At 40.2% G+C, this 25,059-nt stretch overlaps 1 protein-coding gene across 2 annotated transcripts in view; it reads right to left on the reverse strand.

Moving 5' to 3' along the window:
• The window catches only part of SEC23B (SEC23 homolog B, COPII component), a 51,186-nt gene that overhangs the window by 18,271 nt on the left and 7,856 nt on the right, over positions 1-25,059 (reverse strand). For both annotated transcript variants that reach the window (XM_090286000.1, XM_090285999.1), the window contains exons 5-13: positions 24,607-24,843; positions 24,217-24,302; positions 23,152-23,296; positions 19,889-20,047; positions 19,444-19,559; positions 15,803-15,926; positions 14,623-14,703; positions 1,999-2,088; positions 86-192 (exon numbers count right to left, since the gene is read on the reverse strand). In XM_090286000.1, coding sequence (XP_090142126.1) covers positions 86-192; positions 1,999-2,088; positions 14,623-14,703; positions 15,803-15,926; positions 19,444-19,559; positions 19,889-20,047; positions 23,152-23,296; positions 24,217-24,302; positions 24,607-24,843 — 1,145 coding nt within the window. The remainder of the gene's footprint in view (positions 1-85; positions 193-1,998; positions 2,089-14,622; positions 14,704-15,802; positions 15,927-19,443; positions 19,560-19,888; positions 20,048-23,151; positions 23,297-24,216; positions 24,303-24,606; positions 24,844-25,059) is intronic.

Raw genomic sequence — 25,059 nt, forward strand, 5'->3', positions numbered from 1 at the left:
AGATAAACTAACAGATGTTAAATTATCTTTTATAAGGCAAAACATCAGTCAGTAGCTCAACAGAAATGAAAATGCGGCAGCTCACTTTCGGGCAATGGTGGTCACACGGATGCGCCTCTGGGTGCTGGAGTGTTGATACTGTGTGACAAACTGGATGGCACCTCGGCCTCCTTGGGGAATCGGGGCATTGTGCTGCAGGGCAAGAGGCCAGACGCTGCATCACTGTTACAGGCATGACTCAAACAAAATAGAGCCCATTGTGCTCTTCCTGAAATGACTGACATGGCAGTGATGGTAAGGTTCCTGAATTTTGAATGGTACACTTAAGATCTGCACATTTCACTGTATATAATTTTCACCTCAAAAAAAAAAAAAAGTCAAATAAGTAGTTACACAAAGTTAATGGTATTCATGCTGAAGTGTTTGGCACGAAACAAATTGATGACTGCAATTTACTTGAAATGTATCAAAAATAAGGGATTGAGAAATGGATATGTAACAAAGCAAATACAGTAAATGTTAATTATGGAATCCACGTGGTGAGTGTATGGATGTTTTCTAATAATTCTTTTAATTTTTCTGTATGTTTAAATTTTTTTTAAATAAAACACTGGGGAAAGAATTACCGTATTTTTTGCACTATAAGACGCACCTGACCATAAGACGTACCTAGATTTAGAGGAGGAAAACAAGAAAAAAAATATTCTGAACCAAATGGTGTACTAAAATATTTAATAAAATATAACAGAATAAAATTTCAACCATGTAAAGTGAACAGCAATCAACAGCGGTATTAAGAACCATCATCATTGTCATTAACAAATGAGGAGAGATTTTAAGGTTCAAGTACTCTTCTAGTTTTCTGGGAACCCCAAGAACTCATTATCACTAGTGTCAGAATTCATGGGGGCCTTTAATAACAGGCATTGAGGGAGTTAAAGAGGAATCACTAGTTGTAACAGTTACTGAGAGTATCACTATCCTACTTATAGGTTCTGGTGGACTACCCCCAGTGCCTGTTATAGCTAATGATAACCCTTACCCACCCCCCCCCCCAGTGTCTGTGTTACTACTAGAATAGTAACCCCACCATAACTCCCTTTATATACTACAAACTTCAGCATTTATGGCTGCTCACCCAGTTACTGCAGGCCTCCTCACACAGAAATCTGGTGTGCACTGGAAACAGTATGGAGGTAGACGAGACAGCTGTAGCATCTAATGGAGCCAGTAGTCAGCTGAGAACATGTTACTTCAGCTCCACCCATCTGCCTCTTGTGATTGGCAGAGCTTAAGACACAGTGATTGGTGATTGGAGGTGGTTTACTGACACAGGCCCCACCCAGTGTCAAAGACAATTGGCAATTGGCACTGTGCCTCATACCAGTTATTAGCCTCAGCTGATTGGTCAGGTCAGCGGTTGTAACTGGGAGCGTCAGGTGGCTCTCTGCACTCTCCCAGGTCCCGGGTGATGGGCAGAGGCGGATGGCAACTGACCAGACGCCCTGAGATTCAGCAGTAAAGTGGGACATTTAAGCATTCCCAGGGGTTTCACGTGGGCCCACCGCTTCCTCTTCTAACAGCTGTCGCCACTGCTGACAGGTCAGTTAATACACATCACAGTCTGTGATGCAATATTTGCTCCAAAAGACACTCAGACACTTCCCCCGACTTGGGGTTAAATAAAAAAGTGCGTCTTATGGAGCTAAAAATACGGTAAACTCACTCAAAATTCACCAATGTAACAATGGCTGGTAAAAGCCATTACTCTTCTAATGACCTCATCAGTTCAACAATAAAGTGAGGAAAACAATTTGCTGTCTAACTCTGACCAAACCCTGGAGGAAATTGAAGAGACAATGCCAGACTGGTCAAACACTAAACATAAGCTGAAAGCAGCATCAGTTTCTGGGGAAAGAAACCAGAGGCCATCAGTCTTGTAATAAGTCAGAGAACAGAACACTGAGACATAAATTTTCATGAAGAGATCCAACTCACCTGATTGACAACTTCAAAGTAAATGCCAAGTGTGGTTGTAGGATCCAGGCCACAGATTTTCCACTGACTTGTGCCACTAACACCAAGCTCCTAGAGGTGAGAACAGGAGATGAAATAAAATAAAAAAGCTACTCCCATTGTTAAGTGCTGATGAAAAACACAGATGCTGAGAAGACTATCTCATTCCAAATGAAAATTTAACTGAAAAAAGTATGATTATGAATTAGAATATGATTTAATATTTACATTTAAAGTACTTTTAAGCTTTTGATACTGGTACTCTGGTCAACTTTAATTACATCACCTGTAAATTTACATGTACAAACAAATATAAATACACATATGGTACCTAACACTAAAGTTAAATAAATTTCCAACCAGGGCACATGCCTAGGTTGCAGGCCAGGTCCCCAGTTGGGGCATGTGAGAGGGAATCTATCAATGTATCTCTTGCACATTGATGTTCTCTCCCTCTCTTTCTCCTTCCCTTCCCCTTTCTAAAAGTAAATAAATAAAACCTTAAAAAATAAAAAAAGGAGGATTATCTGCTTAGCTTGAAAGTTTTATGTACTTCTTTCACCATTATTAGAACAAGAAATAGTTACAGAATGTAAGCTATTAAATATTAGTTTTTAATCTAATTCTTCTGTGCAAAAGCTACATAAATACTCTTAGTAAGAGAATTGAGATTTTTGTGATATAAAGGCTGCTTTTTATTGACTAACTGAATGACTCCCAGAGATAAATATGAGGTTCACTAAAATGTGAAGAATATCACTATTTTAAGCATGCTATCTAGAAGCAAAGGCTGCAGGTACCCAAAATAATGAGTCACGTACTGAGATCACTAGACTCTGAAACATACCTTCTATCATTCTAGAGATAGCAAGTATTACACATTTCAACACACCTCAATGAAATGAGGAATACTGAGTTTAGAAAGTAATGTGATTATACATTGAGTCATGATATTACTTTTTACCTTGCCAAAAAAATTTTTTTTGCAAAAAATAAATAAATTTAGTATTTCTCTCAGCTAAGCTCTCATAGTTTGTAAAAAGCCAGCAAGCCCAGGTTAGAGAGTTCTGGGCGGTAGGATTTGAAATTGCTGGTTCAAGGGAAAATTCATGAGATTTGGAAAGAGGAGCAAATGTGTAAAGGATGATGGAAATTGAAGCACCTGAGGCCCCCATGGATAAGGCCACTTTTGGGGTAACTTCCTGCTGAGAAAGCAAAACTGAGAAGAACTAATATTTAGTCAAAAAAATGAGGATGGAGTTAACAGAGGAGATTAGAACACAGCTAAAACACTGTCAATAAAAAAATGTGTGATGTGAGGTTTGAGATCCTGGGTTGATGGGGGAACTCCAAGATACTCAGCTTCACGCAGAGGTCCCCCTAGCTCAACTGGATTTTAATGTACTGCCACCCTTGAAGCCCTGAGTGAGGCTTTTCCAGATATCACCTCCTCCTCACACAAAACCCTTCCCTGCATGTCCCTCACCTTTGTCTGTGAGATGCCAGGGAGCCCTGGAGCCCCTCAGAGCCCTTCTTACCCTGCATAGGTGCCCTTTTTCTACTGTGTTTTAGGCTATAATACCCTCCATCCAATGCCACATCTCTTTCAGAGGACTCATAGGATCCAGCAACATTATTAAATTTTTGCATTTCATTCCTATTATTTCTAGAGGTCTGGAGTGTAGCTAAAGGCTTGTGCATATAATTAGTCCACCATCTTGATTCAGTCTTGACCCTTTGCTTTCTACTTTCTAAATATTCCTCAAATGTTCTGGTCCCTCAATAGCATGCTCTCTCAATTTCCAATCTGTTGAGCTGTATGATACTTTAAATATATCTTTGCTGTCATGTCAGTAGGTTCTTGAATGTATATTCAGTCCTCCATCTCAAATGGAAGATTTCTTCTAAAGTGACTCTGGACTCTGGTGGAGGGAGGGTGGAGTGGACTAGAGTCACATGAGGAGAGACTGGGTTGTGTGACTCTGGGGAGAGGGCCAAACAAACAGCCACCAGGATCCCTGTGCTTACTCCCTCTCCCACACCATAGATACTTTCTTTCTTGGGTGGAGCACTCCCTCCATGATATTACTTCTGTGTTACTCCATATCCACCCAAACTGCACACCGTCAGCTGAGTAGAGCTAATATCAGTCTGGTCTCTCTAAAGACAAGTCAAGAGCCTATACACCTGGCCAGAGAACCAGCAATCTCAGGGAGATAATGGTCAGACGAGAAAGGGAAGATTCCTAAGTGAAATTACATAGCAGCTCTAAGGTGGAAAGTGGGGAGAACGAAGACTGCTTCATCAATGTTAGCAAAGCAAGACTGTGAGATGGATGGATTTGTGGGTAGTAACCTTCTCTTTTAGTGGCCTTTTCTAAAAGAAGCAGGTAACATCTGAGAAAAGAGCCACACCCAGAAAAAATGGCAAAGAAGTAAAAAAAGCTTGCATGCCTTTCTTGCCTTGTCAACCCATCCTCCCACATGTCTCTCCACACCTACTAACTTAATTTTTAATATATAGAACTTCTTGAAGTTTCAAATGAGGAGATCAAGGGGTTCAGAGTATGTCACCCCAAAATACCCACTCTCATATAAGGATTATTTTGAGCTGAAGGCAATTAAAAAAAGAAAGAAAGAAAACTGACACAAAAAAACCCCCTATGCCCTCCCCTCTCTATCAGGAAGAATGATTTTTAGTCACCAAGGACAACATTAGAGCTTATCAGCCCAGAAATGGCACCAGAGTAATCTACAGAACAAACCTTGCCAAAAAATAACTTATCTTCCATGTTTCCCCCACATAACCACACTTTTCCACAATTTGACACTCTAGAAGCTCAAAGTCCCTTTCCTCTGTCTTCTCATTTCTCTACAAAGTTATTGTTCTTCTGTTAAGATGCTATATAATCCCAAGTTCTAACCAACCTTTTCAGTTACTCATCACTGAGTATGTATGTGATGTGCATATGTGTGGTGCACACACTAATAAACTTGTTTGTTTTTCTCTTGTTAATCTGTCTTTTGCCAGTCTAATTTGTAGAGCCCCAGCCAATGAAGCTAAGACAGGTAGAGGAAAAAACGTTTTTCCTCCCCTACAGCTCCAAGGCCCAGCATGGCCACATCCTCTGCAGAGCTCCAAAGGCACATTTTCTCAGTAATACACCAATTCCTTATGTAAGCATTTACTCTGCCTTTATCAGAGGAGCTATAAAGATAGAATTCGGAGATTACTATTTTTTAATCTCCAATGAAATACACTGATTCAAGTAAGGATAATCAGTGGACACTAAAACCATTAGGTGGAAGGCTACTGGCAAACAAGATATTCACATTGTACTATAATCTCTTTCAAACAATTTCTTGCTAATAGGCAAAGGAACAATGTGCCGTTAATAATAAAAAGATGTGGAGCAGTCATCACTTTCACCTCATGATCTAACTTAGCTCCACTAACACAGGATGACAGGACTAAGTGCCTCCTGATGAAACATAGCACAAAGTATACAGATCGCTCACCAAGTATGCTAGACCAAAAGGTTTAGCCTGAATCTAAGAACACTTTTAAACCTAACATCAACTTTATAGAAAATGCAGGAAGGAAAGAAACATCTTAAACACCACCATCTGTAAACAATCAGACATATTGAGAATGTGAGATACTCTATTATAGAAAATGCCTGGCATTGCCTCTTCAGGGAATCAACATCATTAAACAATACATAACAAAACCAAGCAAAAACAAAAACAAAAAAAAACATTAAACAATAGGAAGAACATTCTAAATTTAAAAAAGACTAAGGATAAATAATACCGAATGCAATGCTGGTTAGAGGAGAAAAGACAGAGCTACAAATGGCATTTGAAAAAAAATTTGGGAAAGAATATGGGCTAGATATTAGGGAATTGTTTTCTTAGGTTTGATAATAATGTGGTAGAGAACATCCTTATTTTTAGAATATGCATATTGAAGCACTGAAAGACTAAGTGTCATGATGTCTGCAGCTTGTTTTCAAAGGTTCTGAAAAAAGATTATAAAGGAAACATGGCAGGTAGGTGATAATCAGATAAAGCACATGTGGCAAAACATAATGACAAGCAATTATGATAATAAGTTAACAATTACTGATTCTAAATGGTGGGTATACAGGAATTCATTATACTTTCCTTTAAAATTCTAAGTTTGAAAATTGTATTTTCCTCTTCTTTGCATCCCCCATCCCCCACCCAAAAATTTCATGGCTAATGCCTACTGGATCCTAGAACTAAAGAGCTTGTGCCAATTCATAAAATTATTTTCTTAAACTAGTTTAGGAAGTCTTCATCAGGCAGATTTCAAACTTATAGAAAGTATTTGGACTATACAGCCTTCAAAAGCCCTCTCAGGAAATAGGGGTGTAAGTCCCTGAGTACACCGGGGTAATAAGTTACTCAAGGCATGGGCTTTGGGGCAGCAATCTGCCTCACCCAGGGGACTACAGAAGTGTTCTCTCAAATTGCTCTCTCAAGTTCAACAAAAGTTTTATCTAACTAGTCACTAAGTGAATGTTCATTGCTGATAAAGACCAAGATAAAATTTAGGATGGGCTTCCGCTGTGCCCAGTACTGTTTTAAGTGCTTTACCTCAACTAACTCATTTAATCCTTCTAAGATTATAAAGTACAGTACTAATGTTATCTCTATTTCCCAGATAAAGACATGGGAGGGGAGACGATGGCGTAGGGGTGAGGGGAGGCTGCGCTTTCTGGCTCCCGAGACCTGTCTGTAGTTTGGACTAATTGCAGACAGAACATTTCAGTGAGCAGCTGGACACTGGCAGGAGTCGAGCCTTGGCACTGCTGGATTAGAGAAAACCATCTGGGAGAGATCTGTTTGGTGAGGATAGCGGAGGAAAAAGGGAGGAGACGGGATTCCTGACTGGGGTGGCTCCCTGAGCTGCAGCTGGAAGTACACAAAGGCTTTTTAGCGACCACAGGCTTCCCCAAAGAGAAGTCGGGAGAAGAGCGGATCTCTGCCTGCTGGCAGAGCCAGGAGTGGACCAGGTGGACCAGGTGGCATCTGGCCCTGAAAGACAAGAAACAGCGTACTGCTGTGCATGTGAGAACATGATTTTTCTTTATATTTTTCTCCTGTGTACTGCGAAGAAGGGAGGAAAGGTCGGGGATGATAGGACATTCTTGAGGAGCGCAGGTGCAGAGGCGCGCTCACCCACTCCCCAACCCTACCCTTGGGTCGCATGGGCGGGCATAGGAAAGTGCCCTCATTCACTGGCCCAGGTGCGTGGGGCCGCGTTTCCAGGTGCCCCTTGGACACACCCAAACAGACATAAGATCAGTGCCCCAATGGGCGCAGGGAGGGCCTGCTGGGCACACAGAAAACCTTGCACAGAAATCCCTGGCCAGCCCCAGTAGGCACCAGGCCGGAGCACAGCCCACTTGCACTGATTCTGCTTGTGCCCGCCCAGGCGGGTGCAGGAACATCAGGCGGCGGCGACTCACAGACGCTCACGTCCACCGTGCACAAGTGACCTGGGCCCACAGACCGACTCCTGGGGCGTGGCTCAGCAGGCCTGAGGCTAGTGTGTGCATAGGTGCACTCGCACACGCACAAGCACCCCAGCTGGCTACAAACAGGCGCCAAACGAATGCACCAGCCACAGTGGGCGCACGGGAGTAACCCGGCACACGACCAAGACCACAAGCAGAAGCACACCACTGTTGCAAGGACCATGAGCCTCTGGCCTGCCTCATTAGACTAGCTGTGGATCCAGAAAAAAAAGACACACAAAGGCTGAAATGAGTGAAAACTTTCAGTTTGTATTTGTTTTTAATTTATATTTCTATTTTAGTTTTTTTATGTGTATTTTATTTTATTTTAATTTTTAAAATTTCTCATTTAATTTTAATTTTTACTTTTATTTAAAAATATATTTTTTAAACTACTCTTTGTTTCATACCATCTCTACTTCTCATCTTGCCTATTCAATTTTTGTTTGTTTGTCTGTTTTCTTTAACCTCCCTTTCACACTAAATAAATAGAATATAATTACTATATAAATCTAATACTATACAATTCCACTTTCTGACGATATTCTGCATTCTTCCCTTTTTTCTTTTATTATTAACACACCATGTAAATATTACCTACTGTCTTGCATAGTCTCGACACTACTTGCTACTATTACTAATCTATCAATCCCTCTCTCAAAAATCGTATTTTTCCTCTTTAAAAACAATTCTTACCTATTCTGCATATAGTAGAAAAGCCCTAATCTCTCTACATTTATATTAATACTGGCTCATTGGCTGACGATAGTGGGATAGAGGGTGGAGGATATTTTTGAGGGTGTGGGTTTTCTGCCTGGGCTGTGTGTTTATGTTTTTAACAGCATCTCCACAAAAGAACTCAAGACAAAGTGGACAGAGAGACTCTCAATCAACTAGCTAGAGGAAAGATCCAACCAAAGAGCATCTGAAATATAACCAGACAGCATAAACAAAAGACATACAGGGTATCCCAAGAACATCAGGTTCAGGAGATCAAAGACACAGCACCACTGAAACCCCCAGATCTCCTATAAAGAATCTCATACCACAAAGGTGGGAAGTCAAAGCAAAAAAACCCAAAAAACAAACATAAACAAGAATCCAACATGGTAAGATGCAGAAACAACCTCTGAATGAAAAGAAAAGAGGAATCCCCAGGAAGAGAGGTAGATGGAATAGACATAGCCCAAATGTCAGACATGGAATTCAAAACAATGGTGGTTGAAGAAGCTCAATATACTCGACAACCTCAAAAACAACTATGACAACCTCCAAGGAAGTTACCAACAGCTCCAACAAAATTACAGGGAACTTGCAGAGAACTACACCGGCATAAAAAAGGACACAGAAACTATTAACAAGAACTAGAAAGAAATGAAGAATACAATCTCTGAACTGAAAAACAAAGTAGAATCAGTCAAAAGCAGACTAAACGAAGCAGAGGATCGTCGGATCAGTGAGTTAGAAGACAATGTACAAAAAAATGGCCAGACAATACAACAAAATGAAAAATATTGAAAAGTACGAAAAAGATGTAAGGGAATTACAGGATAGCATGAGAAAAAATAATATCTGAATCATCAGAATAAAAGAGGGAGAAGAAGAACGAGGAATAGAAAAGCTGATAGGAGAAGTAATGACAGAAAATTTTCCCAACATGATGAGAGAAAAAGTTATGCAAGTTCAAGAAGCACAGAGAGTCCAAATAAGGAGGAACACCAAAAAACCCACTCCAAGGCACATCATAATTAAAATGGCAACATTGAAAGACAAAGAGAGAATCCTAAAAGCAGCAAGAGAAAAACACCAAATAACATACAACGGAGCTCCGATAAGGCTATCGACCGATTTCTCAACAGAAACACTACAAGCCAGAAGGGAATGGTCAAAAATATTCCAAGCAATGAAAAACATAGGCCTACAACCAAGAATACTCTATCTGGCAAGGCTCTCAAACAAAATGGAAGGTGAAATAAGGAGCTTCACAGACAAAGGAAGGCTAAAAGAGTACATCTCCACCAAACCAGCACTGCAAGATATGCTAAAGGGAACGTTTTAAGAAAAAAAGAGGAGAGGAATACAGGTACAAAGGGAAATGAATAAATACATGTCAATAATAACCTTAAATGTAAATGGATTAAATGCTTCAATTAAAAGACATAGGGTAACAGAATGGATAAGAAAACAGGACCCACATATTTGCTGTCTACAAGAAACACACCTCGAAACAAAAGATTTACACAGACTGAAAGTAAAGGGATACAAAAAAGTATTCTAAGAAACAGACATGAAAAAATAGCTGGGGTAGCAGTACTTGTATCAGACAAAACGGATTTCAAAGGGCAATAAAAAGAGATGAAGAAGTACATTTCATAATACTTAAGGGTACAATCCTTCAAGAAGATATAACACTGATAAACATATATGCACCCAACATAGGAGCACTGAAATACATAAAGAAAATACTAGAATACCACAAGAAGGATATTAACAGCAACACACTCATAGTAGGGGCCTTTAACACTCCATTATCAACAATAGACAGATCATCCAAGCAAAGAAACACCAAGGATATACAGGCATTGAACAACACACTAAACCACATGTACTTAACTGATATATATAGAACTCTTCACCCCAAAGAAGCAAAACATACATTCCCTTCAAATGCACATGGGACATTTTCAAAGATAGACCACATGATAGGACACAAAACAAGCCTCAGTAAATTCAAGAAAATTGAAATTATATCAAGCATCTTTTCAGACCACAATGCCTTGAAACTAAAAATCAACCACAGAGAAAAAAAATCAAAGACATCCAAACTCATTGAGAATGAATAACATGCTATTAAATAATGAATGGGTTAACAATGACATCAAAGAAGAAATCAAGAAATTTCTGGAAACTAATGATAATGAACACACAACAGCCCAAAACCTATGGGACACAGCAAAAGCAGTCCTAAGATGGAAGTTCATAGAAATACAGGCCTACCTGAAAAGTATAGAAGAATCTAATATAAAAAAATCTAAACCTAAAGCTACAAGAACAAGAACAACAACAACAAACAAAGCATAGGGCAAAATGAAGGAAGGAAATCATCAAGATCATAGAAGAATTAAATGACATAGAGACCAAACAAACAATTCAAAAGAAGAAGAAAAACTAGGAGATGGTTCTTTGAAAAAGTAAACAAAATCGACAAGCCTTTAGCCAGGCTCATCAAGAAAAAAAGAGAGAAGACCCAAATAAACAAAACCAGAAACGGAAAAGGAGAAATCACTACTGATACCACAGAAATACAAAGGATTTTAAGAAATTACTACGAACAACTGTATGGCAAGAAATCTGGCAACCTAGAAGAAATGGACAAATTTCTAAATCATATAACTTTCCAGAATGGAATCAAGAAGAAGTAGAAAGTCTCAACAGACCAATAACAAAGAAGGAAATTGAAACAGTAATCAAAAATCTCCAGGCACACAAAAGCCCTGGACTGGAAGGCTTCACAGGCGAATTTTACAAAACATTTAGGGAAGAACTAACTCCTACCCTCCTCAAACTATTCCGAAAAATCCAAGAAGAGGGAAAAATACCAAACTCTTTCTATGAAGCCAGTATTACCCTAATCCCAAAACCAGGTGAGGACACAACAAAGAAAGAAAACTACAGGCCAATATCACTGATGAACATAGATGCTAAAATCCTCAATAAAATATTGGCAAACAGGATCCAGTAATACATCAAAAAGATCATACACCATGATCAAGTGGGATTCATCACAGGGATGCAAGGATGATTTAATATTCACAAATCAATAAATATAATACATCACCTAAACATAATGAAAGACAAAAATCACATGATCCTATCAACAGATGCAGAAAAAGCATTTGATAAAGTACAACACCCATTTGTGATGAAAACACTCAGCAAAATGGGAATGGAGGGAGCATACCTTAACATAATTAAGGCTATATATGAGAAGCCCAAAGCCAACATCATACTTAATGGACAAAAACTGAAAGCATTCCCCCTGAAATCAGGAACTAGACAAGACTGTCCACTCTCTCCACTTCTATTCAACATAGTGCTGGAAGTCCTAGCCACAGCAATCAGACAAGACAAAGAAATAAAGGGCATCCAAATTGGGAAAGAAGAAGTAAAACTATCACTGTTTGCAGATGACATGATAGTATACCTAGAAAACCCTATAAACTCCACTAAATGACTACTCGATATATAATAAGTGAATTTGGCAAAAGAGCAGGGTACAAAATAAATATACAGAAGTCTAAGGCATTTCTGTATACCAATAATAAAATATCAGAGACAGAGACAAAAGAGAAAATACCATTTACTACAGCAACAAGAAAAATAAAGTACCTAGGAATAAACTTAACCAAAGAGATAAAAGACCTGTACTCTGAAAATTACGTAACATTGAAGAAGGAAATTAAGGAAGATACAAATAAATGGAAGCAAATACCATGTTCTTGGATGGGAAGAATCAACATCATCAAAATGGCCATACTACCTAAAGCAATTTACAGATTCAATGCAATCCCTATTAAAATACCAATGACATATTTCACAGACCTAGAACAAATACTCCAAAAATTCATATGGAACCAAATAAGACCCCGAATAGCCAAAGCAATTTTGAGACAGAAAAACACAGCAGGAGGAATCACAACACCAGATATCAAACAATACTACAAAGGCACTGCGATCAAAACAGTCTGGTACTGGCATAAGAACAGACATATAGATCAATGGAACAGAAAAGAGAGTCCAGAAATAAATCCAGGACTATACACTCAACTAATATTTGATAAAGGAGGAAGGAACATAAAATGGAGTAAGAAGAGCCTCTTTAACAAATGGTGCTGGGAGAACTGGATAGGGACCTGCAAAAAAATGAAACTAGACCACCAACTTACACCACACACAAGAATAAACTCAAGATGGATCAAAGACTTAAATGTAAGCCGTGACACCATAAAAGTCCTAGAGGAAAAAATAGGCAGGAAAATTTCAGATATCCCATGTAACAATATTGTCACGGATACATCTCCTAAGGCAAGAGAAATAAAGGAAAGAATAAACAAATGGGACTACATCAAACTAAAGAGTTTCTGCTCAGCAAAAGAAAACAACAAGATGAAAAAGAAATCAACTATATGGGAAAACATACTTGCCAATGATATCTCAGACAGGGGACTGATCTCCAAAATATATAAAGAGCTTATATGACTCAACATCAAGAAAACAGACAACCCAACTAAAAAATGGGCAAAGGAACTGAACACTTCTCCAAAGAGGACATATAGAAGGGTCCACAGACACATGAAAAAATGTTCAACATCTGTATTCATCAGAGAGATGCAAATAAAAACCACAATGAGATACCATATTACACCTATCAGAATGGCCATCATCAACAAATCTACAAACAAGTGCTGGCAAGGATGTGGAGAAACGGGAACCCTACTGCACTGTTGATGGGAATGCAGACTGGTGCAGCCACTATGGAAAACAGTATGGAATTACCTCAAAAAACTAAAAATGGAACTGCCTTTTGAACCAGCGATTCCACTGCTAGGATTATACCTGAAAAATCCTAAAACCCTAATTCAAAAGAACTTATGCACCCCTATGTTCATTGCAGCACTGTTTACAACAGCTAAGTGCTGGAAACAGCCTAAGTGCCCATCTGTAGATGAGTGGATCAAAAAACGGTGGTACATTTACACAATGGAATACTATGCAGCAGAGAGAAAGAAGGAACTCCTGCCATTTGCGACAAGATGGATGGAACTAGAGAGAATTATGCTTAGTGAAATAAGCCAGGCAAAGAAAGAAAAATACCGTATGATATCACCTAATACAGGAAACTAAAGAACATCATAAACAAAAGATCTATATAGGACAAGGAGCAGAATAACAGTCAATAGTGGGGAGGGGGGAGGGAGAGAAGGGAGATAAGTAAGGGAAGGGTTTAGTCAAGGAACATGTATAAATGATTCATCGACATGGACAACGGGGAGGGATATGATTATAGGAGAAGGGGTGGGCTGGGTAGGGGGGAGCAATGAAGAAAAAATGGGACAAACTGTAATTAAAAAACCAAAATATAAAATTTAAAAATATATAAGTGTATAACATAAATATAAATATATAAAGATATATGTATAATATATATATGAATAGTGTATCTATGAGAATACAAATTTTTTTCTCAAAATAAATAAATAAATAAAGACAGACATGGACTCCCAGACTAATTAAGTGCCCTGTCCTGGCCACATGGCTAGCAGTGCATTGAATCCACATCTGGCCCTAGAGCCCACCATCTTGTTGAAGAGGACAGAGAGAGAAAAACACGGCTGTGACAACCCCAGCCCAGAGCCAGCCAGAATAGGCCTCATCAAATGGTTTGTCTCTGGGTAACTAAAGTATAATCAGAGAAAGTGGGCCATCAGCAGAGCCACCTCACTCTGTAGTGGTAGCTTTGTACACACACACACACACACACACTCTCTCTCTCTCTCTCTCTCTCTCTCTCTCTCTCTCTCTCTGGTAGCTTTGTACACACACACACACACACACACACACACACACACTCTCTCTCTCTCTCAAAATTTGTTACCCAAGGAACACAGTTGTATGCATATACAACAGTATCGTCCACTATCTGACTAACTCAAAATGAGCTCTCAGAAATGAGACAAAGGTATCATCTTTAAGGGCAATAAGCACCTAAATTAATTCCTGAAGGATTTTGCTGAATGCTTACCTTGTGTTGAATAGAATGCTTTGTGGCTCACTGGCACAGTGACTCAAGCATGGATAGTGGGGTCAGGAGGATCTAATTTCTAGCTTCTCCACATTAGCTCTAACCCTGACCTCTCAGAGCTATGGTCATCTTTAGCCCTCCTCCACTCACCTCATATATCCAAATATGTAACACAATACAAGGTCATCAAGCTCTGACATTTCAAATGGGCTAATCCCAAGGCACAGGGGGGGGAGGGGGGGGAGAAATTTTTCCTTACATTTTCTGACACACACGGTCCCTTCACATTCAGAGATACACAAGGACCAATGGCTCCTGCAATCTTCAGTTCACGAGAGGTCTAAAACAGAATTAAGTAAGAGTATAAAGTTAAAAATCAACAAGAACCACCCTGCTCTGATAAAGGCCACAACTAAAGCCTAGAAAAATAATGCAGCAGCATTATCATTCCACGAAGAGAAAACCTCACGTGGACTATGGTATATAAATGCTCTTAAAAGTTTTCCCAGGGCCACTGTGATCTAATTAAAACTTTAGTAAAAGTCCTCCCTTATAAAATGCCATTATCTTTGTTTCAAAGCTGATGTAGCATTTTCAAGTTTCTCAATTTTGAAATTATTGTACACATAGAAGGTAACAATTCTACTAATAATACTAGATTCTATTCTAATTCCACATAAATAGTTATAATTATTTACAATTTCTAATCACTGAATATACTGTTTTGTGCTGTTCCAAAAACACTTAATTCATGAACTCTAACATAACAGGGCCAAGAAACACATTTAGACTTTATAATTGGAATTCACTTCAACAGAGTCCATTCCTCTTCATCTTAAAAAAACAAAACAAACAACAAAAAAACCCTCAAACATCTGAAAATGTTTGAAGTTTAACCAAGATGATTTAATGATCACCTCGAACTCTCAAGGTACTAATTCCAATCATATGTTCTAACAGCTCCTTCTAATGTTTTCTCAATTACTTAGAATCAAGCATGTAGGGCTATCGGTCCATGAATGAAAATACAAAACACAAACTCATAATTTGCACTGTTTTAGAACACTTTGGCTACACTTCAGGCAGGCACTGAACGTAAACCATGGTTCTGTGCATGCAGCAACGCATGCTAATGGCTGGGATAATGCTCCACGCTGCGTGGCTGCCTCTGTGCTCAACCCACCACCCCCTGTAAGGCCTGTTGTCCCAGAGCAGAGCAGAGTAGGGCCCATAGGGGAGCTGGACATACAGGGGAGCCAGAAAACTCTTTGTTTAGAACACTGATAAGTATACAGTCCATTCTTAAGAAGCAAAGGGATAGAATGAATACACTTTGTTGTGAACTTTTTAATGTACCTGCATCTGGCAGGTTGAGGCTTCCACAAGTCTGACTGCTAAATAAGAACACTATTCTCTCATTAAAGTTTAAACAACTGTACCTTTACTTCTAAAGTAGCACCAAATGCCATTCGGAAATCTCCATTAAAATCTTTACTAAAAATTCTTTGGAATGTCTGCTTGAAAAGAGATGTGTTGAAAGAATCTCCCATCACCATGTAGCCTCTAGAAAAGGAAAAAAAGTGAACATTTAGGATACCTGAAAACCATTCAGATATATGCTCCCTCAGTAGTTACAAACAATAATTTAAAGAGAAAGGAAAAAGAAAGAAGCTAGGTCCATAAAAGTGCTACTGACTAACTTAAATGGAAACAAGTTCAATTTGTACTTAGAAAAGACACTATTTAAAACATGAAAAGTAGAACACTTTAGAACAGTTCTGTATCTCAGTCACTGTGGCAGTTATACAAATCTACAGCGATAACAGAATCTCACAGAACTACACTTATACACACACACACAATAACAAGTGCATGTAAAAACTGGTGAAATCCAGTGAGGTCTGTAACAGAGCTAACTGCTTTGTGCAATTTCCTAGTTTTGACACTGTATTCTATATTTACATAAAATGCTACCACTGGGAGTAGATGATGAAAATGAACAGACTTCTTTGTACAATTTTTACAGTTTGTGAAACCTCAAATATTTCTAAATAAAAGTAAAAACAAAACCCCGAATCAATAATGCCACAGGTACAGGTTTAATATGTCATCTACTGGGAAAACATTTTCACATCTTCTCTCAGTTCTTTGGTATGGGAAAATACCCAGGCCTGTGGGGAACCCTTTTCAGGTTTAAATCATTGCCTCAAAACAGTGAACCCCAGCTTTTACATGAAATATTTTTTTCTAGTTTACGAATATCTGTTTTTATCTACTTTTTAAAAGATTTCATTTACTTATTTTTTGAGAGGGGGGAATGGAGGGAGAAAGAGAGGTAGAGAAACATCAATGCGTGGTTGCCTCTTGCATGCCCCCAACTGGGGACCTGGCCTGCAACCCAGGCATGTGCCCTAACTGGGAATTCAACCAGTAACCCTTTCATTCACAGGCCAGTGTTCAATCCATTGAGCCACACCAGCCAGGGCCCTGTTTTTATCTATTTTTGAAGTTAGAGAAAACTACTGTTCAAAATTTCAGCATTTTATGTATTTGGGGAGATGAGCACAGCTTGAGGCAAGTTATGCATCCAGCTGTCATTCATTAAATAGGATCTCAGAATCTGGAAGAACACAATATTACCAGGTCCAGCTATCTCAGAGCTAACCCCTTCACTGACAGTGATTGTTATTTGGCCCCAAATACCCACCCTCCCTACTTTCCTTACTCATGAGATCCATGGTATCCTGGAATAAAGAACATTTCCCTGCCTGCTTTTTATGTGGCTATGTGACTCAGCTTTGCATATTGGAAGTGGCCTTTGTGAATTAAGGAGGAAGAGGTATTCTTACAGGAAGGAACATATAATTCTTCAACCCTTCCTCCTTTCTGCTGCTGTTAATATGGCTGGAGCCCAGCAACCATCTTGAACCACAGCTTGTACACTGACGTAGGTTGTGGAGCAGCACAGGTGCCTCAGCCCAATAATGGTGAAATCAATGTATCTACCCTGTGGCCACCCTTCAGTGAGAAATAAAAAATCTGTTTGGGGTTTCCTGTCACACTCACACAAACCTAATACTGACTCATAACCATCCTCTACCAAAAAATCTGCCAGGCTATCATCCAGATTAGATGCCTCAAGCATCAGGTAGTTAAACCCTCCAGAAGCAGTCCATCCCACATTTAGACAGTGCTGACAGCTAAGAAAGGTCTTCCTTTAGACTGAGTGAAATTCTGTTTTCCAGCAGCTTCCACCACTGGTTCTAGTTCTACCTGTGGTCACACACAGATCTGATTCCTTGTTCACAGAACAGTCCTGCAATTGTTGAATATAGTTCTCACACCCCATCTGTCTTCAGCATCTTTACTAGCTCCTTCAATCACTCTCCATATGACATAGTTTCAGGTTGTCTCCATCACTCTTACTGCTCCCTTTTGAACATCTCCAATTCATCTATACACTCCTTTTGAACTGAAATGATCAATATGAAAGATGATATAATAGAGATAAGCACCAAGGAACTCAAGACTATGGTCTTCTTTGAAGATAATCAATCCCTATAACACAGTCTAGGATCACCCTGTCTTTGCTGGAAATCATCCCAAACTATTTGCTTGTTTTAGGTGAGTTATCAAATAAAACCTCTAAATCTTTTTTTTTTTTTTTTTAATATCACTGCTAACACATTTCCTTGAAACTATTTTTACGCAAAAGATGATGTGACCTGAATACTAAGTCATTCAGGAGTCAAAGACCTCACTGAAAATCTGATGGAAGTGATGGCTCCTCTCCACAGAGGATACATACAGTACACATAAACACTGGTGTAGAAACTTAGAAATGTTCACAAATACACTAAAACTTTTGTGTTGATGCTCCAAGTCAAGAACTCTTGGAGGGCACTGATAGTTCACTTTATTGAATGTGGCTCTCTGATGCAGTTAGTGTCACGTAACATATCTGCTGCTCTCCAAGACTGCTTCAGGTAACTTGGGTTCTAGCTTCTTCCCTCCCCTCTTTACTCAGCAAGGACCAGCAGCATCACCCGGGAGCTTATTAGAGATGCTAAATCACAGGCCCAAAACACCTCTATACCAGTGCTTCTCAAACTGTTCTGTGAATACAAATCATGTGGGATCTTATTCAAAAACAAGTTTTGAGTCAGTAGGTCTATGGTAAGGCTCAAAATGCTGCATTTCCAATAAGCTCTCAAGTGGGTTGATGCTGCCTGTGCTCAGCCACACTATGAGTACTAAGGGTCCACACCAGTGATTCTCAAGTTCTGCTCCTCAGTAGAATCACAGGGGGGAACTTTAAAAATGCTGATGCCCAGGCCACGTCCCATGCTAAGTAAGTCAGAATATCTGGGAATAAGAACCAAAGCTAATATAGTTTTTTAAGTTCCCCAGATGATTCTGATGAGTAGCTAGCTTCAAACCAGTGCTGTACATCAGTGGTTCTCTCAGTGTCATGTGCACCAGAATTCCCTGCAGAGCAAGTTAAAACTGACTTCCGGGTTGTACCTCCACAGTTCCTGATTCAGGTCTGAGGTGACACCTGAGGATATACATTTCTAATCAGCTTCCAGGAGCCCTGACGGTTGCTGGCCGGACAACTTACACTTTGAGAATCGTGGCTCTCCACTGCGATCTGTGCACGTGATATGGGCTTAGGCTCTAAGTCAGAGTACCCTGACGTGTGCACCGTGTTAGTCATAGGAAAGCTTAGGTGAAGAGTCTCCTATTTGCTCCGGCATTCAGACCCAATTTTCCCTCATTCTCACAAGGAAGTGCCTTGCTAAATGGCTGCATTCTTTCCTGCTCTGGTATCTGTAACTACTCTGAGAAAGAAATGAAGTTAGTCTGATGATTTGTTAGTAGCGAACCCTTGACACCTCCTATTCACCACTGTTTCTTCCTCCAAGAGGCCCACACACCTTCCCTCCCACTGAACCCACAGCCCGGAGCCCTCGGAACACTAACTTAATTCAGCTTTGCCCTTTTCGATCATAGCATCACACATTTCTCTTCCCTTATAATAAACACTCTCAGGTTTCCCAGGTGTTTGCTGTCAACATACCCAGTAAGATTTGCACAGCATTTCATTTCCAAAAGTCCAGTTTGATCAAGGGCACAAGCATAAATATCAATGCAGTGACCATTTGTAGCAGTTCGATTAGCAAGCATTTCATAGTGCTGTGAAGAGAAATAAGCCATCTTTATAAAACAGTAACATTATACCAAAGGGATGCAATCAAATATAGGAATATGGAGATAAGTTTTTTTAAATAGCCAAATACTTAAAATAAGAGTTTTCAATCTCAAAACACTTTTGGCAGTTTTAAGGTCATCCACTCTAAGTTCTCAGAGTTAGGGCAGTCATTTAACAACAGCCAAGATTTGTGAGGTCATCTCAGCAAGAGCAACTTGCCGACCACAAAGCATGTAGCTGTCACTCCAGAGCAGCCTAAACCCAGCACTGGGTTAGCACAACTCAACTGCAGCCTGTATGCAGGAGCACCTACCTTGGTTGCTTTCTTCATGAAACGTGCATTATCTTTCTCAATATCATGCCGGGAACGAATAGGAACCTTTAATTCATCTCCAACCACCATGCCAGGCCCTTGGGTGGGGGGACCCCCAGTAAACAACATAATCCTGGCTCCCGTGTGTGGAAAAGTGCCCTAAAACAGTAAATGGCAGCATTTGAGAAGCAGACAACCCCACCCCAAGTATCTTTCTGTTTCCCTTAAAAAGTACTACAAAGATGAGCTCTCACCAGCTGTACTGAATATTGATATTGCAGAATAACACAGATGACAATGCAGAGAAGCAGCCTTATTGCGTCCAACCTGAAGGTTTTGCACAGCATTTCCCATTGCCCTAATTGCTCTGTGTTAAAACATCGAGGACTCACTTCCGGCCAAGATGGAGGTGTAGAAAGAGACACTGAATCTCCCTCCACAACTAAGAAGGAATACAGCTACCTCAAAACTAGAAAAAACCAGAAGTTCCAGAAAAATCAAACTGCATGGAAGTCCAACAAAGATTTAAAAAAGAAATACTCATCCAGACAGGTAGGAAGGGCAGAGCCGGGGAGAGAGGACGCAGTGTGGTGGTCTTGGCAGCAGTGGTGGCAGCAGCAGGCCGGCAGAAAGCACAGTTATAGGTTTTACAAAGTCAGGAGCAACACCTGGGGAGCATTCCCAGCTTCTCATCAGACTGTGCAGCTCACGGTCCCAGCACCACGGAAAATCAAGTCTCATTGCTTTTGACTGTGCAAACCAGTGTGGGCTGGGCGGAGGCAGAAACTGCCGGTCTCTCAGCAGCGTCCACTTGTTGAAAGGGCCGCCACAGTCCTAGAACTTCCACAGACCCATCCACTCTGGGAGCAACAGCCAGGGAAAGAGCTAGAGAGGTATCAGACCCATACGGAAGTTGGAGAAGTGCTGGAAAAGAGGTGAGAGCTGGGCAAGCAGCATTGCTCCCTCTCTGACCCCTCCCCCACATACAGCGCCAAAATGTGATGAACCAGAACACCCTATACTGACAAATCCCCAGGGCTCCGCCCCTTACAACATAACAGGAGCCACAGCTCTACCTAAGACGCAGAGGCAAACACACACAGGAGACTTCCAGCCAAGATGGAGACCTAGACTGACACGCTCCGTCTCCCTCCACAAGTAAGAAGGAATATAAGTACCGCAAAACCATAAATAACCAGAAGTTCCAGAAAATAAATGGAAGTCCAACATATGAAGTTATGAAGAAGTAGTGTTCATCCAGATGGGTAGGAGGGGGAAAGCCGCCGTGGTGGGACGGCGGTAAGCACAGACACCCATATTTAAGGGGAGGCGAGAAGGGCCTGGGGAACATCCACAGCTGCAGACCAGACCTGTCAGCTTGCGATTCCAACGCCCGGGAAGGGAGACCCCCATTGCCTTGGACTATGAGGCCTGGAGGGGGTGGGAATGGAGGAAGAGGCTCCCAGTCTCTCAGCAGAGTGAACAGCAGGAATCCATCTTGGACCCACCACCGCCACAGAAAACGCCACAGCACGGTGAGAAGGGTGGCCTGGTTGTGACAACTGCACAGGGCTCTGCCCCCTATAGCTAGGAGGTGTGATAGCCCCACCCAGGAAGCAAAGGTAAACACAAAACTGTCAGGATGACACAGATCATGATAGAGATCCTGGTGACACAGCTGACCAGACAGAAAATATCTAATCTAATGAAGCAGCAGATAGGAAATCTTTCTGAGGTACAGTTCAGAGCTTTGGTTATAAAAATGCTTACATACCTAACAGCATAGCTTAAACAAAATGGGGAAGGAATGAAGGCTAGCGCTGCTGAAATGAACAAAAACACATACGAAACTAGTGGTGAGGGAAAGAAAACCAGGGATCAAATCAACAAATTGGAACACAGGGAAGGAACAAACAGTCAACCAGTGCAGAAAGATGAAACAAAAAGTAAGGAAAATGAGGAGAGGCTCAGAAACCTATGGGACGGCTGGCTATAAGTGAGACAACACCCAGATCATAGCATTGCCAGAAGGTGAAGAACTAGAAATTGAAAAATTACGTGAAAAAATAATGAAGCGGAACTTTCCTAACTTGGGGGAGGAAATAGACTTACAGGTCCAGGAAGCACGAAGAGTTCCAAAAAAACTGGACCCAGGGAGAATCACACCAAGACACATTATAATCAAAATGTCAAAAATTAAGGATAAAGAGAGAATCTTAAAAGCAGCAAGAGAGAAAAAGAGAATTACGTACAAAGGGGTCCCAATAAGACTATCAGCTCCTGGCTGCTGTGGATCAGTGGATTGAGTGTTGGCCTGCGAGCCAAGAGTCGCTGGTTCAATTCCCAGTCAGGGCACATGACTAGGTTGCACGTCAAGTCCCCAGTTGGGGGCGTGAGTGAGAGGCAACCACACAGTGATGTTTCTCTCCCTCTCTTTCTCCTTTCCCCTCTCTCTAAAAATAAATAAATAAACAAACAAACTAATTAATTAATTAATTTAAAAAAAAAAAAATCTCTGCAGGCCAGAAGGGACAGGCAAGAAATATTCAAAGGAATGAAAATCAAAAACCTACAACCACAATTACTCTATCCAGAGAAGCTGTCATTCAGAATAGAAGGGCAGAGAAAGGGCTTCCAGGACAAAGTAAAACTGAAGGAGTTCATCAGATCCAAACCACTGTTATATGAAATGTTAAAGGTACTTGTTTAGGAGAAGGAGGATCAAAACTATGATCATTACAATGAAAACTGTATTACAACAACCAACAACAGAAGCTAGGGAATCGAAACAAAGGCAAACTAAGTAGACAACGAGAGGGGAAAAGAATTATAGGTATGGGCAACATATTTGGGGGAGGTCAGTGGCGAGGGGGAAGAGGGGAAAGGGAAGGAGATGGTGCAGGAATTGAGAAGCATAGTAGGAGGGAGTGGAGTAGACAGGGAGATGTTGAGAATAACTATATGCACAACCAATGTGCATGAATTAAGTGGAGGGGGGGCAATTGGACGGGGGGTTACTGGGTGGAGGGAAACAAAGGGAAAAGAAAGTGGGACAACTGTAACAGCATAATCAATAAAGCATATTAAAAAAACACAAAAAAACATTGAAGATTCATTCAAGGTGGGTAATAATGACTAAAGCATTTTCTGATAAATGAAGTCAGTTGACTTAGGTTGCAACTTACGTTCATACAAGGCAAATAAACACAACTTCTGAGAGCAAGCTTGTGTAATTTGAGGGGTCCCCAAAAATGCTAAGTTACCTCCAACAAGCCAACAGCAATGGACAAAGCAACACCAGTGGATCGCAGAGGTCTCTTCCCCTGAGTTACAGGCCATGGGTCCCTCTGCAGCTCTCCAAGAAGGTCAGTCAGGTTCATGTCAATCTTGTGAACAGGCTGCAGAAACCTGCGTGATTTTGAACAGACACATCAATCCTGGCTTAAAAAGGTACTCTGGTCTTCAGTCCTAAGTAATAGTTATTGCTCTTCAAAACAATTACTCGGAATAGAAAAACAGGCAATTTTTTTTCTTCAAAGTTACCTCTAACTACAAATGCAAAACAACTCAAAGCAATTTTATTCAAAAATACATTTTAAAGCATAATATATAGCAATTTATATATGTAGCATGGAAAAAAATCAATTTAGGAACAAATCATAAGATTCATTATGTGGACAATCTGGGCAAAATTTAGCAAGGCCTGTTCATTCTGATTCATCCTCAGAAGGAAGAATACTTTATTATTCATCATTCCAAAGATTCAGTTTGTTTCTCTTGAGTCTTGGGAGTAACAGAGAGAAACACTGGTTTCTCAACAGCATACAACGCTGTCCCCCAGCACATCAGGCAATGCATTTTATCATGTTTGATGAATGTCAACCCAGCCCAACGCAACCCCAGATACTCACGGGGCTGAGTGAAGTAAATGCCTGGGTTCAGGTTTGAGGACACCCAACAGAAGCCTTTCCAATTTTCCCACTTTTACTTAAGAATCAAAAAGAACAACAGCCATGTATTTAAAAGGAGGCGTATTATTAAACATAATGGTCTCAAAACCTCTGGGATTATATAATGCTAACAGAAAAAAACATTCTGAGTAAACCTGCCATACATGTATGTGAATGCATATATAATTCAGTTATATACGATACACATATGCTGATGTGTTAAATACATTATTAAACATTAAATATTGGTTAAGCTTAATAATTTATGTTTTTCTCTAAAAATAAGAAACTAAAAATTACAACATTTTTCCTCTGGCACAAGTGGATTGCCCTGCATGCTAACTACTGTATGTGTAACAGTCAGTGTTGGTACCTCACCTGCTCGAAACAAAAGGGTGGTCCTTTGGTTGAGGAGGCCTTGCTTGTTGCATGGGCATGGCAGGTTTGGTCAGGCCCAGCATATCCTAAAAAAAAGCCAAAAAGACTCATTTCCCACAACAGTGAAAGTAAAGAATTAAGTTTTTTTTTTTCTCCCCCCACTTTCTTCCCTTTCTTGCTTCCCTGCACCCTGCCTTCCCCTTCTCCCACAGTCAGTCCCCACTCAGTTGTCCATGTCCGTGGGTCATTTATACATGTTCTTTGACTACACCCTTCTCCTTCTCACCCCCTTCTCTCCCTCCCGCCTCCCCTCTTGTTACTGTTAGTTTATTCCTTGTTTAAGGAATTAAGTTTTAAGAAATACCCTTGCTCCTGCTTGTATACAAATACCTGTATTTGCTTTGCAGTTAAATCCTTTGTCCCTCGGAATACATAACTTTTGGAGATTCCTTCACAGCTGAGTTCATGAACCTGCACCATCCTCCCAAACGTAATCAAACCCACCAGAGCATCTGGAGGAAGGAGACTCAGGGACATTTGTAGAGATTCTTTGAGTGCTTGAAGATCATCTTCTTCTAAGCATGTGTCGACCACATAGAGGAATATTAGAGGGGACAGTGGACCTCGCTTTATGCAGAGAAAAGCAACATAATAATCAATATACAAATAGACATATCCAATTCTTTTTAAGTCACATCAGATATATAGATAACAAGTCTTCATCTATATTTACTGTCAGGTCCTAAAAACATCTAAACAAACATCATTAAATGACATGTTCTATTAAAATAAAACTGAAAGAAAAAAAATGATTCGAATCTAACAATTTATTCCATGTTTTTG

The sequence above is a fragment of the Furipterus horrens genome, unplaced genomic scaffold, assembly GCF_987537825.1.
Source record: "Furipterus horrens unplaced genomic scaffold, mFurHor1.1.pri manual_scaffold_8, whole genome shotgun sequence".
NCBI classification, from domain to species: domain Eukaryota; kingdom Metazoa; phylum Chordata; class Mammalia; order Chiroptera; family Furipteridae; genus Furipterus; species Furipterus horrens.